Genomic DNA, 26,474 nt, shown 5'->3' with positions numbered 1-26,474 from the left:
TCTGTTACCATGGCTGCCATTTATACTTGCTCTAAAGTGAACTGTGCAGGGGCACCTGGGTGGCTCCATCAGTTAAGCGTCCGACTCACGGTTTCAGCTCAGGTCATGATCTCAGGGTCGTGGGTTTGAGCCCCGCTCGGGCCCTGTGCTCAGCATGGAGTCTGCTTGAGATTCCCTCTCCCTCTCTCTCTGCCCCTCCCCCCTCCTCACGTACTCGCTCTCTCTCTCTAAAATAAATAAAATCCTCAAAAAAAGTGAACTGTCCACCTATACGGAATGGGTTACTTTTCTTCAGTATCAAAATAAGCTTCTCAAATATTACATTAACCCTTTGCCACATATGATGCAAACATTTCGTCCAGTCTATTATATTTTATTAGTTTCCTTTACTTTAAAATAGCTCTACAGGGGCGCCTGGGTGGCTCAGTTGGTTAAGCGACTGCCTTCGGCTCAGGTCATGATCCTGGAGTCCCGGGATCGAGTTCCGCATCGGGCTCCCTGCTCGGTGGGGAGCCTGCTTCTGCCTCTGACCCTCCCCCCTCTCATGTGCTCTCTCTCTCTCTCGTTCTCTCTGTCTCAAATAAATAAATAAATAAATAAAATAAAATAGCTCTACAGATTTGAATTTTATATCACATGTATTATTGAAACTATCTTACTCTTTATGCTTTCCTTAAAGTAAGGTGCTGGTGTAACATTTCTGCAGTACTGACATGTTCTTCTTGCCCTCTCCCAAGATATGGGAGACCATTGGCCTCTCTGGCTTCTTTGTTCAGAGCCTGAATCCTTACGGAAACTGGGAGGGGCCAAGGGAAGAGTGAAGGTTTCCTGCTAGGCTAGAAACAAGCCTTCTACCAGGGGAGTTGGGGGTGGGGTAGATGAGCACAGAGAGGGTTGTGGGAGGGGAATGGCTGACAATCTGCACAGCACAGAGCTAAGCACAGAGCTAAAGCCTCTTCACTGAGGTGGTGGGCTCTGACTCAGTGAGGGAGGGGGAAAAATATACAGGGATGGCTGATGGCTGCCATCTTGTTAAAAGATTAAATTATCTGATTCCTAGGAAGGGACTCAGAAGGGGGAGGGTCCAAAGGATGATGCTGAGGCCCCTCCATCTCTGATTCTCTGTAAGAACTGATCTTCCTGGCAAAGAGAAGGCTTCAGACTTTAGATTCACGGAGCCTTCTAATGCACCCTTTATACCTGGCTCTTGGATCATTCTGCCTCCAGGAAAGTTTGTGCCCTGAGCTAGGTTCATGTGCACAATGCCCAGAATGAGTCGCCATGGACTACAGAATGGGTGCTTCCCTAGGTGCTAGGTGGAAGCAGCAGGAATCTCAGGCCCAGGCCCAGAGGTGAGGCAGGAAAAGGGTCAGTAGCTGTAGTCAGTGGAGAGGAAGGTTTCACCCATAAGCTTCATCTGTTTCTTTTTAGCTAAGATAGAACTGTCTTGTTCAGGCATAAGGCATGATGCACTTACCCACTGTTTAAGCAAGTATGATATAACTCAAATCGGAGGTTCCTTCTAGAACATGCCTGAAAATCTTCAATTCCACACATGGGACTTGTTTGTTTACCAGCATAGTGCAATCAGTTTTTTGCTGGTATAAAATACTGATGACGTAAGGGGTGGTGTGGAGGACATAGAAAGGTGTCTGGGGGAAGTGAGGAAGGGTAACAAAGATAATCCAAATCAACATGAGAGAATACTTTTGGCCAAGCTTTAGTAACTGTCCTCCCTTGAACCTTCAAGAGAGCAGAACCCAGCTACCCATTCTGTAGAGGAATGAGCACAGCACGGCGGTTGAGCATACGGGCTCTGGAGCCACATAAGCTGGGTTTGAACCGCAGCTTTCACTTACTGGCTGTATGAACCTGAACACGCCATTAACTCCTCGCTGCCTCACTTATCTTATCCTTAAAAAGGAGGAAAATCAAGCAGCCTACCTCGCAGGCTTGGTTTGAGGATTAATGAGGTAACACAGGTAGAGCCTGTAGGATGGCACTGTCCAACAGAACTTTCTGTGAGGATGGAAATGTTCTGGATCTGCGCTGCCCAGTGTGCTAGCTGCTGGCCACAGGTAACTACTGAGCACTTGAAGTATGGCTTGTATGACTGAAAGACTGATTTTACTTAATTTTTATTAACTGACACTTCATTAAATAGCCAAGTGTGGCTGGTGGCTACTGTCCTGGAGAGCTTAGAACAAGGTGTAGCCCACAGTGAGTGCTCAAGTGATGTTGGCACTAGCATGACGACAGTGCCTTTGGTCCTCTCTCCTCCCCTCCCTTTTGGAGGAGAGGTTCACAGGCTGGGAGGCTGCCGGGAGAGAATAAACATCCCCCGGGCCACAACAGCAGGGAACCTACCTGTCAGGTGGGACCCCCTGGAGGACTGACTATATTCTCAGGAGCGACTCTCATCTGGTTCCATGCCAGCCACCTCACCCTCACTAGAGGCTAGAGGAAACAAAGGCCACGGTGTGCTTGGTGCTCACAGGGCCACTCCCTAAGTCTCAACATCCAGCAAGGCTCCCAAGTTGGAGCCCAAGATGTGTGGAGCACTGGGCTCCTGGCAAGACCAGCAGCTGTTAGGATATGGCAGGCCATCCCAGCTGCCAGTGTTACCCTTGTAGAACACGTGAAATTTCACTTTTTCTTTTTTTTTTTTTTTCTGTAAATGAATAAATCATTGCGTTTACAAAGAAATCTTAGCTACTTTTCAATGATGATACTTGCCAGCCAGGGTACATTAAATATCGAGATCGTAGCATCTGAGGACTTGAAAAACTATTTTCTGAGAGAATCAGCTCAATGTCTTCATTCCTTTGAAAACATATAGAAAAACCTAGGTTAATTAGGATGATCAATTTTAACTGGCCCATTTTGCTTCCTTCCCCCATAGATGCACAAGCATGTACACATACATTTTTTCTGTTACTGCACACCTAAAGCCTTTCAGTATGCCTCCCTCTCCTAAGAACAAGGACGTCCTCTTTCACAACAACAATACTATTATTATACCCAAGGAATTTAATACTGTGGACCAGCAGTACTGGTATCATCTAGAAGCTCATCATCAGAAACACAAAATGCCAGGCCCTACTCCAGACCTGCCTTCTTATTTTAACAAGATCCCTAAGAGATCTATATGCACATTAGAGTTGGAGAAGTACTGATCTAATCCATTTTCAAATTTTCCCTGTTTTGCCAGAGAGGGGACCCAGGATCCAATCAAGGACTGCTTACTGAATTTACAATCTTTATTTTCCTTTTATGTGGAATAATTCTTCCAACTTTTTTTTGTGTCTTACAGAGTTGACAGTTGTGAAGAGTACATGCCAGTTGTCCTGTGTCCTACAATCTGGATCTATTTCCTTATGAATAAATTTGGTTAAACATTTTTGGTAAGATTAATACCCAGGTGAGGTTGTGTCCTTCCCAGAGCATCACATGAAGGAGGCACACGATGTCAGTCTGCCCACATAGTGGTCTCTCAGTCTAATCATTTGGTCAACGTCATGTCTACTAGATCTCTCTACTGTGAAGGTACTTTCCCCTCATCGTAAGCAGTAAGTAGTCCATGGAGTGATACTTTGAGACCAGTTAATGTCCTTTTCATCAACAATCTGTCACCCACTGCTCTTAGTATCCACTGATGATTCTTGCCTAAATCAAGTATTATATTAACAGTTAACAAAACAGTGACTCTCTGGTTCTATAAATTCTTATTTATTAGTGTTAAGAGAAATTTACTGTCCTGCCTCTCCTCATTTTTTTAGTATCACCATGGACTCATTTCATTCCATGTGCTGTAATTTGTTATTACATTTGTTTTCTCTTATGCTCAAGCTGTCCCAAATTTGTCTAGTGGGAGCTTCTTAAGCTAGCTCTGGTATCCCTTTGACATATCTCTACTAATCTTTGATACCTCCTTGCTTTTTTAGCACAATATGTACCAGGCTCACCTGTACTTTCCCTGCCCTAGACCTGCAATCAGTCAATTCTCCAAGAAGTCCTGATACCTTGTATTGGGGATTGGTATGTAGAAACCAGGATCTAGAGGAAGGGGTGTTTATTCTACTGTGGTATTAGTATTTCTGGTCCCTTTCAATGGGAAGAGCTAGGAAATACACATTTTTTTTAAATAATGAATTTATATTGACTCCCACAATTCAAATCCACCGTTCACAGGGTTTTTCTTCACCTTTCCCACTTCACATTTATAATCTTTCCTTTTTTTAAGATTTTATTTATTTATTTGACAGAGAAAGACACAGTGAGAGAGGGAACAAGCAGGGGGAGTGGGAGAGGGAGAAGCAGTCCTCCTGCCGAGCAGAGAGCCCGACGCGGGGCTTGATCCCAGGACCCTGGGATCATGACCCGAGCCGAAGGCAGACGCCCAACAGCTGAGCCACCCAGGCGCCCCTATAATCTTTCTTATCTAACAAGTGATGTTATTTGAATCAGGGTTCCAACAGAGGATTATGTTTAAAAGTTACTTGAATTAATTGCTGTGTGTGTGGTTGTTATTACTTTGATATACAGATGGATTCACTTTTTTGTTTTAGTTTTATCCCTCTTTGTTAATTTCTGAATATGTAAAATATTTACATTGCTCAAAGTCAAAATTATATAAAAAGTATATACCTTTTGGTCTATCTTTGTGGAGCAAATAAATGTGCTATATGACCAGATGTTTTCTCTTCATACACATCCACACACACAAAGTCATCAATTCTCTATTTTTAGTTTGTAATTTGGACCCAAGTCCATGAAGTAAAAAGGTCATTTCTCTATGTTCTCTATGCCATTTCTTTCACATCTTAACACAAGGAATATTGAGAGAGTCTCGACTTCATCCTTTAATGCACAAAAATGTGATGCATCAAAACAAAGTATCTCGGGGCACCTGGCTGGCTCAGTCAGTAGAGCACGCAACTCTTGATCTCGGGGTTGTAAGTTCGAGACTCACGTTGGGTGCAGAGAATATTTAAAAATAAAGTCTTGGGGCGTCTGGGTGGCTCAGTCAGTTAAACCTCCAAACTCTTGATTTCAGCTCAGGTCATGGTCTTGGGGTCATGAGATCAAGCCCCGTGTCGGGCTCTGCGCTCAGCATGGAGTCAGCTTGGGATTCTCTCTCTCCCTCTCCCTTTGCCTCTTCCCCTGCTCGTGCTCTCTCTCTCAATAAAGAAAATCTTTTTAAAAATCTTAAAAACAACAACAACAACAACAAAATATCTCAAAACAGTACAGGACACTGACACATGGGGTCCTCTTGCTGATTTTTACGTAACATCAAAAGCACTTCTATAAATGTGCAGGTCTTAGATACAAGAGAAAGACACTGTGGGCCATAGTCAGAGCGGTGCATCTGAGAAAGTGGCTAGTCCTACAGGGTGAAGTAAACTTGGTAAGTTTACCTGGTGACAATCCCATTTTCTGCAAGAATGAAGGCTGCAGTAGGATTGGCAGCCCTGATGAGGCTCTGCAGCTGGACAAGGAGAGGGTGCCTCTGCTCCGTGGTGTGACTGGTGAACACCACATTACTCACCAGGCCTGAGGAATAAAACCAAGAACGGTTCAGGCTTTGGAGTCCTGACTGGGGCTGAGGGCTCACACAATGTGAGCCTTTGCTCCCTTCCTGATCATCCCTTCCAGTAGCCCTCTTATACAGACACCCCTGACCCCCAACACCTGCTCCCCTGTCTGTTACTGCCACTTCTTGGAGTGAATGGCCTCAAGCCTGTAACTGCCTCACTTCTTACCCTCCTCTACTTTCTCAATTCTACTCTCCAGCTGGAAGCTCTCCTGGAGCTTCTTCATCAAAGGGCCCTTTCCACATCCCTTGTCCTTAACCTCTTCCGGAACCCGTGCCAGGCACCATCACTAGTTTAGACCACAGACATTTACCAAGCACGAACCATACGTCAGGCACTCACCATTAGATTCTCAAAGAGTGCACAGGCAAGGAGTTGCTCACACGGACCTACAATTCTAAGGTAAGTGCTAACACAGATATTCACACAGTCATACAGTAAGGAAGAGTGGTGCCGGCAATGAGGGGTTGTGGAGTGGGTAAAAATCCCTCTCAAGCTTTCATAGATACATAGAAGGAAAATCTATGCTACAGAGAATTTGGAAATCAGGGAAGTTATCATATCCTACCATGCCAACATAATTATAATTCCATACTCATTCCTGTTTTGACATAGTTATGATCAGAGCATATACACCATTTCCACTATAAGATCACTTGCATTTTTGTTATTCAACCATTTTTATTCACTTAATACTGTGAAAATGTAAAATATATACAAAAATTTTAAAAGTAGTACAATGAACTCCCATGTGCCCATCCACCCTTCAAGAATTGACAACACTTGGCTAACTGCATTTCTTCCATATCACATGCCAGCCCTTGCCCCTTTCCCCGGGATGATTTTGAGGTCAATCCCAGACATCCTATTCTTTCATCCAAAAATATTTCAGTATATTTTAAAAATTAATAATTAACAATAAATTCTTCAATATACAAAATATAGTCTACGTTCTCTGTCTCATGTTTTCTTAGAGCTGATTTTTTTGAACCAGGAACCAAAGTCCACACACTATATTTCATTGATACATCTCATAATTCTCTTTCAATCTGCGGTGTCTCATTTCTTTGTAATTTATTTGTTGAACAGCTGTATCCTGTAAATTTCTGCCGTCTGGATTTTGCTGATTGTAACCCCATAATATTGCTTTAACATACTAGCAGCTAGATCTCTTTTATAGATTCAATCTTTTATTTTTTTTATTATTTTAAAGATTTTATTTAGTCATTTGACAGAGAGAGACACAGTGAGAGAGGGAACACAAGCAGGGGGAGTGGGAGAGGGAGAAGCAGGCTCCTGGCCGAGCAGGGAGCCCAACGCGGGGCTCGATCCCAGGACCCCGGGACCACGACCCAAGCCAAAGGCAGACGCCCAACGACTGAGCCACCCAGGCGCCCCTCAATCTTTTAAAATATAAACTATTTTTTAAAAAATTTCTTGTTCTTGGGGTGCCTGGGTGGCTCAATTGGGTAAGCATCTGCCTTCGGCTCAGGTCATGATCCCAAGGTCCTGGGATCGAATCCTGCTTGGCAGGGAGCCTGCTTCTCCCTCTCCCGCTCCTCCTGCTTGTGCTCTCTCTCCCTCTTTCTCTCTCTGTCAAATAAATAAAGTCTTAAAAAAAAGATTAAAAAAATTTGTTCTTTTTCTAATTTTTTAAAAAAGATTTATTTATCTTAGAGAGAGAGACTGTGAGTGAGAGAGCGCAGGGAGGAGGGGCAGAGGGAGAGGGAAAGAGAATCTTTTTTAAAAAAAAATGTATTTATTCATTTTAGAGAGAAAGCATGCACGCACACAAAAGAGAAAGAGAGTGGGGGGAGGGGCAGAGGGAGAGAGAATCCTGAGGCAGACTCCTTGCTGAGTGCAGAGCCCAACGGGTGGCTCAATCCCAGGACCCGAGATCCTGACCTGAGCTGAAACCTAGAGTTGGCTGCTTAACCGACTGAGCCACCCAGAGAAGGAGAATGTTAAGCAGACTCCAGGCTGAGCGCAGAGCCTGAAGCCAGGCTTGATCTCATGACCCTGAGATCAGGATCTGAGCTAAAATCAAGAGTCAGCCATTTAACTGACTGAGCCACCCAGGCGCTCCCCCTTATAGCTTTTTAATAGATCTAAATCACTGTTTCTTATAATATCACTTTTAGACAATGCCTATTGGCTTTTCTACATGACAGATGGGGAAACTGGAATATTCTGAAGTGTTCTTCCTACTTTGCCATCACATTCTGGTTGGTTATATTAGTAATTTTAGTCCCTCCAGTGTATATCTTTACAACTAACTATATACTAAGAATATAACTCACTCTTTATAACTTGATTTTATAGCTCTAAACTATTGATCTCCCACTTTGGAAGATGTAGAGAGAGTATCTCTTGCTGCCTCCTAATTCTTTGTTAAATAGAATTTCATTTATAGGTTTTCAAGATTTTCAACATTTATATTCTATTTTGTAATAGAATTCTCATGGGTGTTATCATTAACTCTGTATCTAAGATTAAAATCTTTTTAATAGGAGAGGCTAGCTTTTTTTTTTTTTTTAAAGATTTTATTTATTTATTTATTTGAGAGAGAGAGAGAAACAGCATGAGAGGGAAGAGGATCAGAGGGAGAAGCAGGCTCCCCGCTGAGCCGGGAGCCCGATGTGGGACTCAGTCCCAGGATTCCGGGATCATGACCTGAGCCGAAGGCAGTCGCTTAACCAACTGAGCCACCCAGGCGCCCAGGAGAGGCTAGCTTTTATAAATGATTAGTTCATAAGTGATTATCTCTAAATTACAGAGACTTCTGCTGTCCCAAGTAACCTTGTAATTGTGGGATCCTGAATGATGAATATTCAGTATAGAGGACTCTGTATGAATACTATTTAATTAAGCTGAGTGTTTAGTTTAAAAATAAAAAGAATCAGCTGTACTTAGTTTTTGAGGGCAAAACTCAAACAATGCAAAGAAGGATTCACAAGGAAAATAAATTCCCTTCCTCCTCAGCCATCTAGTTTCCTTCCCTGGAGGCAATCACCATTATCAGATTCTCAGATCTTCTTCCAGGATGTGCTGTGTATACACAAGTAAATGTGTGTATACCTTTTTTCCCCCACAAACAGTGGCATATTATACTGTTCTGCACCTTGTTTTTTTACTTAAGCTCTTTAACTTTTTAATTTTGGTAAAGCTTACTTTTTTGTTAAAATCTTCCCTATTACCTTACCATCTCAATCCTTCATGTGACTCTGCTCTCTCCCCTCTTCTAAACTATAAAAGCTCCTATGAATAACACAGGTGTTATTTAAAATACAGGACTCAGTCTTATTTATCTTCTTCATATATGTAGAAAGATAGTATAATGTAAAAACTAAAGCATGGGTTATTTATTTATTTGACAGAGAGATAGAGAGCACAAGTAGGCAGAGAGGCAGGCAGAGAGAGAGGGAGAAGCAGACTTTCCACTGAGCAGGGAACCCGACGTGGGGCTCGATCCCAGGACCCTGGGATCATGACCCGAGCTGAAGGCAGCCGCTTAACCGACTGAGCCACCCAGGTGCCCCTAAAGCATGGGTTTTAGAGCCAGGCAGACCATGAGTTTGAATGTGGGGCTCCACTAATTACTAATGAATGACATCAGGGGCAAACTGCTCAACTTTCTCTCTAAGCCAAATTTCCTCCTCTGTTAGATGGGAACAGTAACACACACCTGCAGGTTATCAGTAAATAATTATCACAGGGCCTAGAGATAGTAAGAACTCATTAAATGCAACTTAATGGCCACTACCGTCATTGTCTGGGGAGCAACAGCCTAAGAATGAGACTTCTACACGGACACTGAGGGGCCTGGATTGATCCATTTCTCAGACAGACAAGGGTGGCTATGGCACCAGCAGGAAGCTAGGTCATGTGACTCCCACTAGTGAGGCTGCTGAGTCCATGGTTCAGATGAGTGGCCATCACTAGATGGAAGGCAACTTCCAGGATCCTTGGCTCCTGCGTCTAGTCTGAGGCAGATGTAAACAATACTTCCTTCCTCTCGACACTCATACTAACGAAAAAAGTGTTCTAAAAATGCTAAAGACTGGGAGTGCCTGGGTGGCTCAGTCGTTAAGCGTCTGCCTTCGGCTCAGGTCATGGTCCCAGGGTCCTGGGATCGAGCCCCGCATCGGGATCCCTGCTCGGTGGGAAGCCTGCTTCTCCCTCTCCCACTCCCCCTGCTTGTGTTCCCTCTCTTACTCTGTCAAATAAATAAATATTAAAAAAAAAATAAAATAAAAATGCTAAAGATGGAATCTGACCTCACAAATTGTCTGGATGCACTCAATTCATTACCAGGGAGTAGGGATTAGGAGCTTCATGCCAACGGTCACATGTTACCATGGGGAAAGGATACATACGAAGGTTATGCCACATGACTGGGATCATAGACACCAGGACTTACAATTCACCTGCTGAGCACAGAACCTCCTTCCTAAGTGTTTATGAACAGTTTGGGGATCTATCAGTTCCTTGGTTCTGAGATGTAGGTTCTATTCTTCTCAGGTATCTGGTAGTGCTCAGCTAGTAAGCTGACCTTAGGCCTTTGCACGGTGCTTGAGAAGAGACCTCTCAGGATTCAAGGGTGAGTTTCCTCACCAGCCTTCCTTGACATCCAAGTGGTGAGTGCAGCTCTGCTTCCTCCTGTCACTTGGTGAAAGGCTGCCCAGTTCCCCAAATGTGGGCTGTGGAGGCACCTGAGTCCTCCTCGTGGCCTGGTGAGTGCTAAACAGCTCCTGGATCCATCATCCACTATCAATCCCTGCTACCATTTGTCTAGTTCAGGCTGCTAGTCTCTTTGCTAGGTCACTGCTTATTCTGTGCACTTCCAGGCTTCTCTTACTATAATTCATTCTAACTATTGTAGTCAGAGTAATCTTTCAAAAACAGAAAATCTGATCATATCAGATGTGCTCTGGTGTGTGCCCTGGGTGTCCTCTGGTCACCATCAGGCCTTCGCTCTTGCTGGTCCTTCTGCCTGGAACCATCTTTTCCCTCCTCTTCGTTGGCCCAATTCCTCCTTCAGGCTACAGACAATTTGAATAGCACCTCTTCCAGAAGCCCTCCCCAACCTCCCAGGACTGGGTTGAAGCAGGCTCTAGATACAGATTTGCTGAATAAGTGAATGAATGAATCAAGTGTCATAAAAGATACATGCAACCTGATGTCCAGTGCAGCTGCCTAAGCAGCTAAGCTGTGGGCACCCACATGCCAGAATTTTTCCCACTTCTAAGTCTGAGCAAATCCCATTCATCAGCCAGCCATCTGAAAGGTTTCTAAGATTTACCAATATATACACATTTTTGGTAGAAAATTCATAAGGTACAAAAGGGTATTCAAACCAAGCTTCTTCCTCCATCCTCTGGCACCCTGAGTCCTAGTTCTCTTTCCCAGAGGCAACCACTGACAACCAGATCTTGGGTATGCTTTCTCAGATAGTCTATGTGTATGCAAGTATACAAGAAGATAAAGAACCACGTTTTCTTAAGAGCTTCTCCCACACAAAACCTCTATCCTCAAGGTCTCCGTGTATGACCTAGTTGTGGTAATGGCACAGACTGAGGAATTCAAATGGAGAATATGTCAGCATTTTGTTTATTCTATTTTAAAACATTTAAAAATTTCTGTTCAGAAGCTTTAACACTAAGATGGACAATTCTCAGCCACAGTGTCAGGGAAGGCTCATAATGAAGGTGACACTGGTTGTGCCTGTGCGCTCAGTCCCATTTAGAAAGGTCACTCTGGAGGCTTCAGGGGAAGCACTGAGGATGAGGCTGGTGAGCCTAATGCCAGAAATCCATGTCCTATGACTGCACCAGGGCCTGACTGGGGCCTCTGGAAATGGAGTAGGGCAAGATCAGAAGGCCAGGCCCAGAATGTAGCATAGTGGGGGAAGCAAAGCAGAGTGCTAGAAGGCTCAGCACATTCCAGAGGTGGCAAACATGGGAGCCGGATCCTGCAAGAGGCCCATGAGATTTCCATGAGACAAGAATGGCTGTGATGGATCTTGCACTGAGGAGTCAGCAAAAGCTGAGTGAAGACCTATAAAGGTCCTAGGACTCTGTGGGGTATCTTCTTGGGCAAAAGAAACTGGAGAATCAGACTAGTGCAAATGTGGCAACCTAAGTTGTGTGCACCAGGATCATAAGCATAGGCCTGGCCTATTCTGGAAAAGGCTGGGGTCTGGATCTCTGATGGACACCTTGCCCAGAGTCCTGTCTGCTTCACCAGTGTCATGTAGATAAACCCTGGGGGGTTGGGATTCTAGGTCAGGAATTGGACACAGAAATGGGGCTTTGCTTTATAGGGAAACAAGCAAAAGGATTATCCTCAGCATTCCTTAGGCCAGCTATGCAAACTACCACCTGCCAAGAGGAAATGCCATCTGTGAGGCAGGTACAGCAGTTATCTGGAGCACAGGGTGAAGAGGCCACTGTGGGTGTTTCATCTTGCTTGGGCCAGGAGCTTCCTTCTGCTCCATATCAAAGAATGGATACCCACATTTGGCCATGGTCTTACCAGTCTGGGATGTGAGTGAGTGGACAGCCTGGCCTGCCCATTCCCCAGAGTGGAGAAACACCTCTAAGGTCTGACTGTCCCAGTCTGGGCTAAAGGCTTCCAGAAGCCCAGAAGAAAGCAAAGTTTGTTTTATCCACCTTTAGATACTTCCAAAAGCAGGACATGGTAGAAAATGTCTTTGCTCTTCTCTCAAATCAGCATTATACTGAGTCTTGTTTGCTGTTTAAGCTCTGAGATTATTTCCTAATCCTTGATTTCTGTAACACACATCATCTTGGGGCTGCAATATAGTCCTTTTCTCATTGTAAAACAATCCTTTGTTGTAAAAGCAATGAATCAGGGAGCCTGACTCATGAACAGGAGCAAAGGGAGGCAATATGCTCCCTCGGGACATGAAGTGTTTGTCTACTGGTGGCAGATCCCACTGGTAAGCTAGCCACCAAATCTCTGAGGATAAAAGAAATACTTGCCTTTTATTTCCTCCCTCCCTGGACAGCCATGCCCATGGTGAGCCAGGTCAGACCAGTTCATAGGGTCTTTTGGGCCCAGATGCAAGGGGAAGATAATTACTAAGACACTGTCACTCTACAAGTCCTTTGGAGTTTAGAAAAACATCATCAATGGCCTCAAGGTCATCTGCCCACATCCCTATCTTTACACATGCACAGAATCTGATACAAGTTGCCTTTGAACACTGAGTAAGGAAGCAGTGTTAATGAAATCTGTCTACCAAGTGCCAGAGAGAATCCAGTCTGTCTTGGCCTAAAAGGTCTTTCCTCCCAAGAAGAGAACTCAGGTTCATGGACAATGAAGACAGGCACCTCCCCAAGGCTCTCGGCTAGGGCAGTCTGACTATCTGTGCTGTGTGCAAAAAAACCAAAAGGGGCACGGAGGGAGAAGGTGCCAAGGAGCCAAGGTGCATTAGGGTGGCAATAATCATGTGGTGGACAGGGGATGACTATAGCCCACACCCTTGGCTTTGACCATGACTTGCAAACATATATCCAGGGACCAGAGAGTGATCCTTGGTTATCTCCTGGACCTATGTTTTCGCTTATGCTTTATATCTCAAGGACAGGTACCACCAACCTTCCCAACCTCCCAACCTTGGAACTTAAGAGCAGTTCATTCTAGATAACTCTTTCTCCAACTCATGCCCCACATCTAGTCTGTCACAACATTCTATGGACCCAACCTCCACAAAAACTCCTTCATCTACATGGAATGGATACTGTGGGTGGACCCAGCCACCTCTATTCCACTCTGCTTCTGGGGTGCTGTGCCTGGAAAGCAACAAAGGACTCTAAAAGCTGGACTTGAGACTCCCTGGAGCGGCAGTCCAACACACACATTCCTCCCTCCAGTGACCCGGCTCCTGCCCTGCGCAGCACCCAGCTCAGCTGTTTCCCAAGACAATAGCTCTGGTATGCTCAGTTGTTTCCGCTCCCTGCGGACTGGCAATGGGATCAGCAGGGTAAAACTGTGCTGGGGACACCAAGTTATTTTCTTCTGTCTGATTTCTTCTTGCTGGGCTGGCTCAGGAAGCTCAGACCCCAGGTCTTCTGACAACAATGAGCATTTTATCATCACTGCAGGAAATTTAGAATTTATTCTGGGTCTCCAGGCACCATAGTTAATATGACTAAAAAGTGCTGCTTCCAGGGTTGCCAGATGGGAGGACAATGCGAGGTTGAATGTAACCTACAGGATGGATGGATTTTTCTAAATGCTACCAAGGAGGTGTGGAAAATTCCAGTGTATATAGGAGGGGATTAAGGGAGAAAGTCCTACTGGACCATACTGTGCATTCATGGGACAGGAGAAGTGCATCAAGATCTTGTTGATCCAGAGGCTAGGAATACCTAATACCTTTTCAGTCCACTGATATTAGTTGGAAGGCCAGGGCGGACTTAAGCCCCGCTCAGGAGAGCTGTTGTCATGGCAGCTTATCATCTGAAGAGACAAACTCAGAAAGAAATCTGCCTATCAAATATGATAAAAGAAAAAGATGTCAAAGGTTTCCCTGGACCAATTTTGTTTGTTTTAGATTTTAGAATGGGAAAAGGAGATGAAGAAAAGTCTGTTACATCTAAACAGAATTTGAAAGGCATGCAAAAGCAGAAAGTAAAACATATTGCTTACCTTGTGAACACTGGTCAAGACATTTAGGAAAGAGAAATCTAGAGGGGGAAAAAAGAAATATTTAAAAACCATTAATGTCAAAATTGTTATTATTTCCCACAAAAATGTGAATATCCAAGCAGACTTATTCAATGGGGCAAGTGGCAGGCAGTACTAAGCAGCAAGAATTGGTTTTCGGGGCGCCTGGGGGGCTCAGATAGCTAAGCGTCTGCCTTTGGCTCAGGTCACGATCCCAGGGTCCTGGGATGGAGCCCCACGTCAGGCTCCTGGCTCAGTGGGGAGTCTGTTTCTCCCTCTCTCCCTGCCTCTCCCCCTGCTTGTGTTCTCTCTGTCTCTCTCATTTGAATAAATAATCTTTACTAAAAAAAAAAAAAAAAAAAAAAAAAAGAATCGGTTTTCATAGCTTTGAACCAAAGCTCTCTAGGCCAGGAACCCCACAGAAGCAGTCCGTATGTGGCCAACTCTTGATGGAATGTTGAAGAGGGGATAGAGGCCTAGTCTCTAGATTACAAGAAACAGAAAAGAAAGCAGGTTTTTTTGTTTTTTTAAGAGACAGTGTACTGATCATAAAGGAGAAATTTCAAAGGAAAATGAGAAGAATTATATTCCCCTAACTCTTCCAGGGGTCTTCAGTACTAAAGTTGCCATGCTTCCCTTTATGTGCATGCTGGAATCCTGGTTCCCCTTCAACCCCATTCTGAGCTCTAATGGTGAACGAATAGCCCAAAACTGACTGGATCACAGATGAAGCAGGTTGAGAGTGACTGATTCAAAGAGTGAGTGAGTTAGCTAACGCAGAGAAAAACTCACACTCTCAAGTGCTTTTAAACTCCTAAAGCATCATAGTACCCTTCTTAGGGAAGATAGCTAACACGAATGAGAATAACTGCCTTTTATCAAGTTCTTCCTCTGGGCTGGGTACCGTCAAGCAGTTCTCATGTACGGTCTTGTTCTGTCCTCATATCTACTCTATGCCTTGGGTACTTACAAGCTGAGAAGAGTGGGTGCGTTTACGATAGCTAAGCAGTCTAAGCACTTTGCCCAAGGCCTCACATGAAGCTAGGAAGTGGGAGGACTTACGTAGGGACCCAGGTCTGTTTAGTACTGTAGAGCTCCCGTGTTTTCTTTCCCTACAAATGAGATGCTTGCTGAAGCCATACTTCTGAACTGTTGCTGGTCTAGGTGCAGGTAGTAACGATGTTCAAATCACCAGGGGGGAATTTCTCTCCTGCAATCTTTGTGGTGGCAAGTTTTCATCCTTCTTTTTTTTTTTTTTTTTTTAAAGATTTTATTTATTTATTTGACAGAGAGAGACACAGCAAGAGAGGGAACACAAGCAGGGGGAGTGGGAGAGGGAGAAACAAGCTTCCTGCTGAGCAGGGAGCCCGATGTGGGGCTCGATCCCAGGACCTGGGACCATGACCTGAGCCGAAGGCAGACGCTTAATGACTGAGCCACCCAGGCGCCCCAAGTTTTCATCCTTCTATTTGCTTTCTGAAAATACCATTTGGAACCAAATTTGGTAGATAAGTGAGCTGGATGAATACCACTTTGGATTGTTGCCGTAGTTCTCTTGCCTGACTCCTTCATAGTTTCTGAGGAATTCCAAGGAGAAACCCCCATGTGCTCTGAGCAAGATCAAGAGCCCTGGAACTGGGAAGAGACATCCATCCAACACTGGAATCTCCCAAGAAGGGAACTCACTGATTTCACTGCACTCAGTCTGAATGGCCTGACACATCGCAAACACATTCGTAGAAACTGTCTGTCCCCATCAGTGCCTGTGGTTACAGTACATGCCCTTAAAGGCCCTTCTCAGCACCCTGCTTGCTTCCTCACAGCAGCCCACAGCAATTCACACCACAGACATCTTAGACAAGACAAGCAAAGTTCTCCCTCAATGCATCTTATCCAATCACAGGCTGGATGCTCATGCTTTAAACCACTGACGGCTACAAAGAAAATATTCAGAACACTTAGAATTGCACATATACATGACTCTCTAAAACTGGAATGCAATTTCTCATATCTTGGTATCTTTGGCATCTCTGTCCTTCAAATTCATGTTGGCTTTCTTTCCTAATCCAACTAGGGGTTATCATTACTTCTTTATAATTCTTATGAAATTGCATCAAATCTTTTATTATGGCACCTCTTACCTCAATCATGATTATTTGGGTGCATATCATTGGTGTGGCATTTGGAAAATATATTTAACTTTTCTGAGCATCAGCTCCCTCATGGTAAAACATCATAATGATGCCTACCTTAAGGGGGTATTTTGAGGATTAAGAGGGGTAAAGTATCACAGCAAAACAAATAGCACAAAATAAATGTTGGCTCTCTGCTTTCCTTCTCTACATATCATCCTCCTTACTAAACTGTAGTATTTTCTTTTAAACTAGTATTTTTGAAGAATGCCTGGCATAAGACTCTTATTTTTTATTTTTATTATTTATTTATTTATTTATTTTAAAGATTGTATTTATTTATTTGAGAGAGAGAGAGAATGAGAGACAGAGAGCATGAGAGGGAGGAGGGTCAGAGGGAGAAGCAGACTCCCTGTCAAGCAGGGAGCCCGACGCGGGACTCGATCCTGGGACTCCAGGATCATGACCTGAGCCAAAGGTAGTCGCTTAACCAACTGAGCCACCCAGGCGCCCTATTTTTATTTTTTTAAAGATTTTATTTATTTATTTGACAGAGAGAGAGATAGCGAGAGAGGGAACACAAGCAGGGGGAGTGGGAGAGGGAGAAGCAGGCCTCCCGCAGAGCAGGGAGCCCGATGTGGGGCTCGATCCCAGGACCCTGGGATCATGACCTGAGCCGAAGGCAGACGCTTAACGACTGAGCCACCCAGGCGCCCCACAAAACTCTTAAACAGAGCAGATGAGTTCATTAAAATGTACATACAATGTATATACAGGTTATTGACCAGCTCTTCCTCTGAGTAACAGAAACGACTGTGATTATAAGCCTCACGTAAGTATGGTATCCTGCATTTTGTAGTGTGCCAACCAACTACCTGATTTATATAAAATTCTAGTAAATACTGATCCAATCTGTCCCAAAACACGGGCCCCACAATTCCTACATGCATATCCACAAAACTGCATACCACATGAGCAGAGATCTGGGATGATTTATTCCTTGCTGCCCTCTCAATGATTAGAATGGTCCCTGGCACACAGCAGACCCAACAGATACTCACTGAATGAAATCCACTAGAATAAAGATACCAGACAAATCTCACATAGACTCATCCTGAATCCAAACTGAGCCCACCCTTAAAGAAGCCACACTAATCCCCACCTCACAGAATGGAAAAAGATACCCTGCTATGTTCTGCTCCCACCTGTTTTTTTAAACCATAATCTGGAAGCAATGATGTAAATTTTATTTTTGCTAAGGCAGCCACTTTACAAAAAACCCCCCAAAACACTGAATTAAGTTTTAAAAACTTGAGTCTCAAAAAATCTTTTACTATAAAAGCAATATACAACCCACAGCTAACATCATACTTAATGGTTAAAGACTAGATGTTTTCCTTTTCAGATCAGGAACAAGAGAGGATATCCGCTCTTGCTATTTCTACTCATTATACTGGAGTAGAAGTTCTAGTCAGGGGAATTAGACAAGAAAAACAAAGTGCATCCAGACTGGAAAGAAAAAAATAAATCTATCTCTACATACTCATGACACGCTTTTGTATATAGAAAATCCTAAAGAGTACACACAAAACACTAACAGAATTAATAAATGTGTTCAGCCAAGGTTGTAGGATGTAAGATCAATATACAAAAATCAATTGCATGTCCATACACTACCAATGAACAATCCAAAAATGGTATTTAGAAAACAATTCCATTTACAATAACATCACAAAGAACAAAATACTTAGGAATAAATTAAACAAAGGAAGCATAAGACTTGTACACTGAACATCACTGAAAGAAATTTAAGACCTAAATAAATGGAAAGATTGAGCCAGGTTCATGGATTGTAAGACTTAATATTTTTAAGATGGCAATACTTCTCAAACAGATCTATAAATTCACTGAAATCCCTACCAAAATCTCAGTTGTCTTTTCTTTCTTTTTTTTTTTTTAAAGATTTCATTTATTTGACAGAGAGAGACACAGTGAGAGAGGGAACACAAGCAGGGGGAATGGGAGAGGGAGAAGCAGGCTTCCCGTGGAGCAGGGAGCCCGATGAGGGGCTCAATCCCAGGACCCTGGGCCCATGACCTGAGTCGAAGGCAGATGCTTAACGACTGAGCCACCCAGGTGCCCCTCAGTTGTCTTTTCTTGTAGGAACTGACAAGCTGATCCTTAAATTTACATGGAAATGCAAGGAACTCAGAATAGTCAAAACAATCTTGAAAAAGAACAAAGTTGAAGGACAAACACTTCTCAATTTCACAACTTACTACAAAGCTACAATAATCAAAACAATGTGGTACTGACATAAGGAAAGACATGTCTATCAGTGGAATACAGCTGAGAGCCCAGAAAATAAGCCTTCACATTTATAGTCAATTGGTTTTTGACAAGAGTGCCAGGACAATTCAATGGGGAAACAATAAGTCTTTTCAACAAATGGTGCTGGGGCAGCTGGATATCAACATGTTGAAATAATGAAGTTGGACCCCTACTTCATGCTGTATGTAAAAATTAACTCAAGATGGAACATAAGTCTAAATATAAGAGCTAAAACTATAAAATGCTTAGAAGAAAACACTGGGATAAATCTTTGTGACTTTGGATTCGGCAATGCTTTCTTAGATATAACACCATAAGCACAAGCAATGAAAGAAAAAATAAATTGGACTTCATTCAAATTGAAAACTTTTATGATTTAGAGGATACCATCTAGGAAGTAAAAAGATAATCCATGAGAGAGAATTTTTGCAAATCAAGTATCTTATAAAGGACTTGGGTTCAGAATATATGAAGCACTCTTGCAACTCAAAGAGACAACTCAGGGGCGCATGGCTGGCTCAGTTGGTACAGCATGTGACGCTTAGTCTTGGGGTCATGAGTTCAAGCCCCATGTTGGGTACAGAGATTACTTAAAAAAAAAAAGAAAAGAAAAAGAAAAAAAAGAGACAGCCCAATTTAAAAATGGGCAAAGAGTTTAATGGACTTTTTTACAAAAAACATACAAGTGGCCAATAAGCAAATGAAAAGATGCTGAATATCATTAATATTAGGGAAATGCAAAGTAAAACTACAAGGAGATACCACTCTACACAATACAGACAGAAAATAACAAGTATTGGTGAGGAAATGGAGAAACTGGAATCCTCATACACTGGTGGGAAAGTAAATGGTGTAGTGGCTTTAGGTAACTGTTTGCAGTAACTCAAAGTTAAATGTACGGTTACCATATGACCCAGCAATTCTATTCCTAGGTATATGCCCAAGAGAACAGAAAACACGACCACATGAAATCTTATACACACATGTTTCTAGCATTTATAATTTATTTATAATAGCCCCCAAAATGTCCATCAAATGATGAATGAATAAATAAGATGTGGCCATTAAAAGGAATGAAGTTACTCACACATGCTAAAACATGGATGTACCTTGAAAACATTTTGCTAAGTAAAAAAGCCAGACACAAAAGGCTGCATGTTACATGATTACATTTATATGAAATGTCCAGAATAAGCAAATCCACAGAAAGTAGACTAACAACTGCCAGGGGTTGGGAGGAGGAAGAAATAGGGAGTGACTAAATTATTTGTTTATTTATTTTTTAAGATAGAGCATGAGTGGAGATGGGGGAGGTACAGAGGGAGAGAGAGAGAGAGAGATTCTTAAGCAGGCTTCACACTCAGCGTGGAGACAGATGCGGGGCTCATCGTGGGGCTTGATCTCACAACCCTGATTATGATCCAAGCCGAAATCAAGAGTCGGATGCTTAACTGACCGAGCCCCTGAATTGTATACTTTATTTTATTTTTTTAAAAGATTTTATTTATCTGACAGAGAGAGACACAGCGAGAGAGGGAACACAAGCAGCGGGAGTGGGAGAGGGAGAAGCAGGCTTCCTGCCGAGCAGGGAGCCTGATGCAGGGCCTGATCCCAGGACCCTGGGATCACCACCTGAGCCAAAGCTAGACACTGAACAACTGAGCCACCCAGGCGCCCCAGAATTGTATACTTTAAAAGAGTAAATTTTATGGTATGTGAATTATACTTCAATAAAGCTGTTATATTTTTTAAAAAGCAGTACACATGCATATTATAAAAGATCAAATGGTTTCCTTAGTAACCAGAACTGGTCTCCAAGGAAATGGCCATTTCCCAGAAGGAACTACCATTAATAGTTTGGTATGTATTCTCTTAGTTCCTATACACATACAAATAAACATTTAAAAAATACATACTGTTTTGGCAATTTACTTTTCTCACCTCACAAAATATTGTGGACATTGTTATGTGTTAGTACACAGAAATCTACTTAATTTTTTTAAATGCCTACATAGTATTCCATTATATGAATATTCCCAAATTTAACCAGTCTAAGTCTTACTAATGAGCATTTGGATTATTTCCAGTTGATATAATAAAGTGTTTTATTTATTAAGATTTTATTTATTTATTTGACAGAGAGAGACACAGCGAGGGAGGGAACACAAGCAGGGGGAGTGGGTAAGGGAGACGCAGGCTTCCTGCGGAGCAGGGAGCCTGATGCAGGGCTCGATCCCAGGACCCTGGGATCATGACCTGAGCCAAAGGCAGACGCTTAACGACTAAGCCACCCAGGCGCCCCAATAAAATGTTTTTTTTTTTAAAAAAGATTTTATTTATTTATTTATTTGAGAGAGAGGTGGGGGGAGGAGCAGAGGGAGAGGGACAAGCAGACTCCATGCTGAGTGCGGAGGCTGATACAGGCTCGATCTCATGACCATGAGATCCTGACCTGAGCTGAAATCAAGAGTTGCACACTTAACTGATGAGATACCCAGGCACCCCTAAACAGTGGGGGTTTTTTTAAGTAAAGATTTTTATTTTTTAAGTAATCTCTACACCCAATGTGGGCTTGAACTCGCAACCCCAACATCAAGAGTCACATGCTCTATTAACTGAGTCAGTCAGGCGCCCTGGTATTATTAACGGTGTTGTTTTGAACATTGCAGAGCACATCTGTCATGTTTCAGCCTGCTCAGGACTTCTAAACAACTTTCCTAGGCTTGAACTTAGGAAGTCCATCTCTTTTGTGTGTGTGTGTGTGTGTTTTTTTAAATATTTTATTTATTTATTTGAGAGAGAGAGAGAGAGCAAGAGAGAGAACACAAGCATGGGGAGTGGGAGAGGGAGAAGCAGGTTTCCCGCTGAGTAGGGAGCCCGATATGGGGCTGGATCCCAGGACCCCGGGATCATGACCCGAGCCGAAGGCAGACGGTTAATGACTAAGCCACCCAGGTGCCCCAGTCCATCTCTTTTCTAAATAGCACAAAACTACTTTTCCAGCCTTTCTTGCAGTCTGGTGCAGGCATGTGATCTAAGTTCCACCAACCAGATTACTGCAAGACTCCCACTGGCAGTGAGCAAGGTGAGTGAGAGGATGTATGGTAAGCAGACCCCATTTTCTGGTGAAGGAAGTGGCTGAGATATCCCCCCTATCAGGGCAGGCCTAAGAGGTTTGAGCATTGCTCCTGGCTGCCTAGCCAATACAGCCCGGCCACCCTGAGACTCTGTAAGCTATAATGTCCTTTAGTAAATCCCTTTCCATTAAAACATACTGGAGTAGGGGCACCTGGGTGGCTCAGTCGTTTAGGCGTCTGCCTTCGGCTCGGGTCATGATCCTGGGGTCCTGGGATCAAGCCCCACATCGGGCTCCCTGCTCAGTGGGAAGCCTGCTTCTCCCTCTCCCACTCCCCCTGCTTGTGTTCCTTCTCTCGCGGTCTCTCTCTCTCTGTCAAATAAATAAATAAAATCTTTAAAAAAAAAAAAAACATACCGGAGTAGGCTTTACTACTTGGAATTAAGAATTCCATCTGAAACAAACTCCCCTACACATATATATCTTTTGAATATTTGTACAAATGTAACTATACAAACTTCTAGCAATGGAAGAGCCAAATCCGCCTCTAAAGAGGTTATATTAGTTTATATTTCTATCAACACTGTACGAATGTACCTATTTCCCCACACTGTTGCTATGCAGTGAACCACCCCAAAACTACAGGGGCTTCAAATAACGACGATGTGCTTATTCCTCACGATGCTGCGGATTAGACGGGCAGTTGTTCTGGCTTGGGCAGCTCAGCTGGGGCTGAGGGTCTAAGATGGTCTCACTCACAGCCAACTGGGGTCTCAGCTCAGATGGAGGCAGCTAGGCCTCTCTCTCCACGTGATCTCTCATCCTCCGTCAGCCTAGCCCAGGCTCCTTCACGTGGTGGTCTCAGCTCTTAGAGACAAGAGAGAGCAAGCCCCAGTGTGTAAATGCTTTTTAAGCCTCTGCTTATTTCTTGCTTCTTGATGTCCCACTGGCCAAAGCAAGTCACATGCTCAAGCCCAAATTCAAAGTATAAGAAGTAGATTCAATTCTTCAACTCGTGACGGAAGGCGCTGTTTTTTCTATGGCCATATTTTTCTATGGCCATATTTCCACAGTTGGCCATGTAAAAAACTTTTTCTTTTTTTTAAATTTATGGGCTTAACACTGGCCATTTAATTTTTTTTAATGGAATGGGCTTAACTTTAATAACTTTCTATTCTTGATCATGGGCGCCACAATTCTCTTATTCTATTTCACGTGTACCTCTTGCACATGGAATATAACAGTGCATAGCCCATGTGCAGGGACTAATCATTAGTTTTCCAACAGAGCATTAGTACACCACTATAGTAAATTACTTTCTGGAAGGAGTTCAAAGGTAAATTTGGAAATTTCTCATTAATTCCTAAAAAAATGAGCAAATCAGTAACTATGACTTACTGACCTAATAGTTTTGATCTCCCAGTATGAAAAAAACCCTGAAGAAATTAGTATACTCATAGTCCTAACACCCATGATTTTATTACTTATATTTTTATATTCCACGACCCCAATTCATACATGATATTGCCTTATTTCTATACTTAGATTATATGCTCATCTTTAGTCCTTTTATATATTTCTCACTTCTTTCTTTTTTTTTTTTTTTTTTTAAAGATTTTATTTATTTATTCATGAGAGACAGAGACAGAGAGAGAGAGAAGCAGGCTCCCAAAGAGCAGGGAGCCCGATGCAGGACTCGATCCCAGGACCCTAGGATCATGACCTGAGCCGAAGGCAGACGCTTAACCATCTGAGCCACCCAGGCGCCCCTCACTTATTTCTTTATTTGAATTCTCTTAAGGACCCTTATTCCTCACATGTTGGCAAACCCATTATTCAATGATATTTCATAAGCATTAAACAGAAATGGTTTCTGTACTCACAAAAGCTAAGTCTGTATTCTACAAGTCCCTCTCTTTTCTCTAATGATCTTCATTTCTTCGTCTATTTTTCCTCTTCATTTTGTTATTTTCTCAAGCTTGAGGTTCTCTGACACAGATTTAAGTCTTTGCAGTGTCTATTCTACTTCTGACTGCTTTGAGATTTTCATTGCTATAGTGGTTTTATTATTGTCTGTTTTCTTTCTAGGGCTCTAGCAGTTCATTTTCCATCAGCTTCTGCTAGTTAAACTTTTTTGTCCCCCTGACCTTTTCTATTTAACAGCTTTACTGAGTATACATATAACTTGCAAATCATAAAATTCACTCATTTTAAGTGTATGTAGTTCAATGATTTTTAAAGTAAATTTACAGAATTGTGCAACTATCACCATAATTCAATTTTAGAACATTACATTACCCCCCCAAGAAGATCCCATTTCCCCAGACCTTTTATATCTCTTCTTTGAGCTCTTCCCACCTACCCTGTTAACTCCTCCTCTTCTCCTTAAATATTTTTTTTTGACAGTGCAGCAGAGTACTCGTCTAGGCTAATTTTTCTGAAGTATAACCTCCCATCTGTTGTTTGCTTAATATCTTTTCCTACCTTTTTTAAGTGGTAGTATCTAGTCACACATTAAACCTCCTTCTGCTTTAGTTCATCTTTGTTTTATTTTATTATTTTTAAGAGATTTTATTTATTTGACAGAGAGAGAGCACAAGCAGGGGGATCAGCAGAGGGAGAGGGAGAAGCAGGCTCCACACCAAGCAGGGAGCCCAACACAGGGCCTGATCCCAGCACCTCAGGATCATGACCTGAGCCGAAGGCAGACGCTTAACTGAGCCACCCAGGCACCCCTGTTTTATTTTATTTCTTTTAAAGATTTTATTTTGAAGTAATCTCTACACCCAATGTGGGGTTCAAACTTACAACCCTGAGATCAAGAGTCACACGCTCCTCTGACTGAGCGAGCCAGGTGCCCCTTTAGTTCATCTTTAAATAAAAGCTCAAGGATATGTCATTTGCAAATAAAAAGCTCGAGGAAAAGAAATACGACTGCTAGGAAGAGTCAGTGTGGCAGTCCAAAGTACAGTGGTGATGCTCAGCATTCACTACAATAACCTAACCTAAGACAAAAGGAAAACAGACTACCTTGGCTTTTTATGGGAGAGCAGAACCTAAATCACAGCTAAAGAGAAGAGAAATGGTGAAGATGTTACTTGAAATCAGTCAAGGTGGTAAGGGAAGAAACTCTAATGGATTTTATATGCAAAATCTAAAAATATCAACTTGGGATTCAAATAGGAAGGGAGCTCTTTCACATGAAGGTTGAAGGGTAGATCAATCAGTTCCCAGGAGATACAAGTAATATGGACTAGCCAGAAAGATCACATGATTACAGACCTGGGAGACATTCCACTGGGCTAAAGGGACAGGAAGTCAAATAGCTCTGTGAAGGGACAAGGTAGTGCTTGAAACTCTCCCCAGTGAGGAGAGCTCTGATGATGAAACAGATACTTCCAGACACCACTGGGGCAATGTGAACTGGGAAACCCACTCAAGAAGCAATTTTCAAATGTGAATAGAGTTATAAAACTGATCATGCAAATAATTAATATCTCTTTGAAGAACCTATTCTAAGGAAATTATCTGAAATTTGAGAAATTCATATGGATAAAGATTTTCCTACAGCATTATTTATAATAGTGAAAAGCTGGAGACAACATATGTGACTAACAGCGGGGAAACTGTTAAGATAAGCATGTCCAGGTGCCTGGGTAGCTCAGTTGGTTAAGCATCTGCCTTCAGCTCAGGTCATGATCCCAGGGTCCTGGGATCGAGTCCCATGTTGGGCTCCTTGCTCCGCAAGGAGTCTGCTTCTCCCTCTGCCGCTCCCCCAACTCATTCTCTCACTCTCGCTCTCTCTCTCAAATAAATAAATAAAATCTTAAAAAAAAAGAAAAATTCTTAAAAAAAAAAAAAGCATGTCCATCCACACACATTATGACTTTATAATTAATCAAAATGCAATTACCACTGTGATATTAGAACAAATATATGTTAAGTTACATAATATGTTTATATGTTAATCTAAGAAGGATATAAAATTATATGTATACCATAACTGTAAAAAAATGGAGATAAAAAAGGCAAGGTATTCACAAAAATGGTAAGTTACATTGAGTTAGTGAGATTATGGGTAAATTATTATTATTTTTTAAGATTTTATCTATTTATTTATTTGAGAGAGAGAGAGAGCGTGCATGAGCAGGGCGGAGGGGCAGAGGGAGAGGGAGAAGCAGACTCCCCGCCGAGCAGGGAGCCCGACGCGGTACTCGATTCCAGGACCCTGAGATCACAACCCGAGCTGAAGGCAGACACCCAACCAACTGAGCCGCCCCAGATTATGGGTAAATTATTACCCAATTTTCTTTCTTTCTTTTTTTTTTTTTTAAGATTTATTTCTTGGGCGCCTGGGTGGCTCAGTCGGTTAAGCAACTGCCTTCAGCTCAGGTCACGATCCTGGAGTCCCTGGATCAAGTCCCGCATCGGGCTCCCTGCTCAGCGGGGAGTCTGTTTCTCCCTCTGACCCTCCTCCCTCTCGTGCTCTCTGTCTCTCATTCTCTCTCTCACAAATAAATAAAATCTTAAAAAAAAAAAAAAAAGATTTATTTCTTTATTTGAGAGAGAGCGCGAGCATGTGCACATGATTGTGTTGAGGAGCAGAGGGAGAGAATCTTTCAAGCAGACTCCCCCAAGCAGGGC

General features: G+C 42.7%; 1 protein-coding gene across 3 annotated transcripts in view; it reads right to left on the bottom strand.

The window, feature by feature from the left end:
* Nucleotides 1–26,474, bottom strand: part of CUNH20orf194 (chromosome unknown C20orf194 homolog) — a 136,308-nt gene that overhangs the window by 10,165 nt on the left and 99,669 nt on the right. For all 3 annotated transcript variants that reach the window (XM_035005966.1, XM_035005967.1, XM_035005968.1), the window contains exons 29-31: nucleotides 14,274–14,311; nucleotides 5,421–5,556; nucleotides 2,737–2,823 (exon numbers count right to left, since the gene is read on the bottom strand). In XM_035005966.1, coding sequence (XP_034861857.1) covers nucleotides 2,737–2,823; nucleotides 5,421–5,556; nucleotides 14,274–14,311 — 261 coding nt within the window. The remainder of the gene's footprint in view (nucleotides 1–2,736; nucleotides 2,824–5,420; nucleotides 5,557–14,273; nucleotides 14,312–26,474) is intronic.

The sequence above is a fragment of the Mirounga leonina genome, unplaced genomic scaffold, assembly GCF_011800145.1.
Source record: "Mirounga leonina isolate KUSES-001 unplaced genomic scaffold, KU_Mleo_1.0 Mir_150, whole genome shotgun sequence".
NCBI lineage: Eukaryota > Metazoa > Chordata > Mammalia > Carnivora > Phocidae > Mirounga > Mirounga leonina.
The sequence above is the reverse complement of the archived record's forward strand: the minus strand, read 5'-3'. Positions and strand labels throughout refer to the sequence as shown.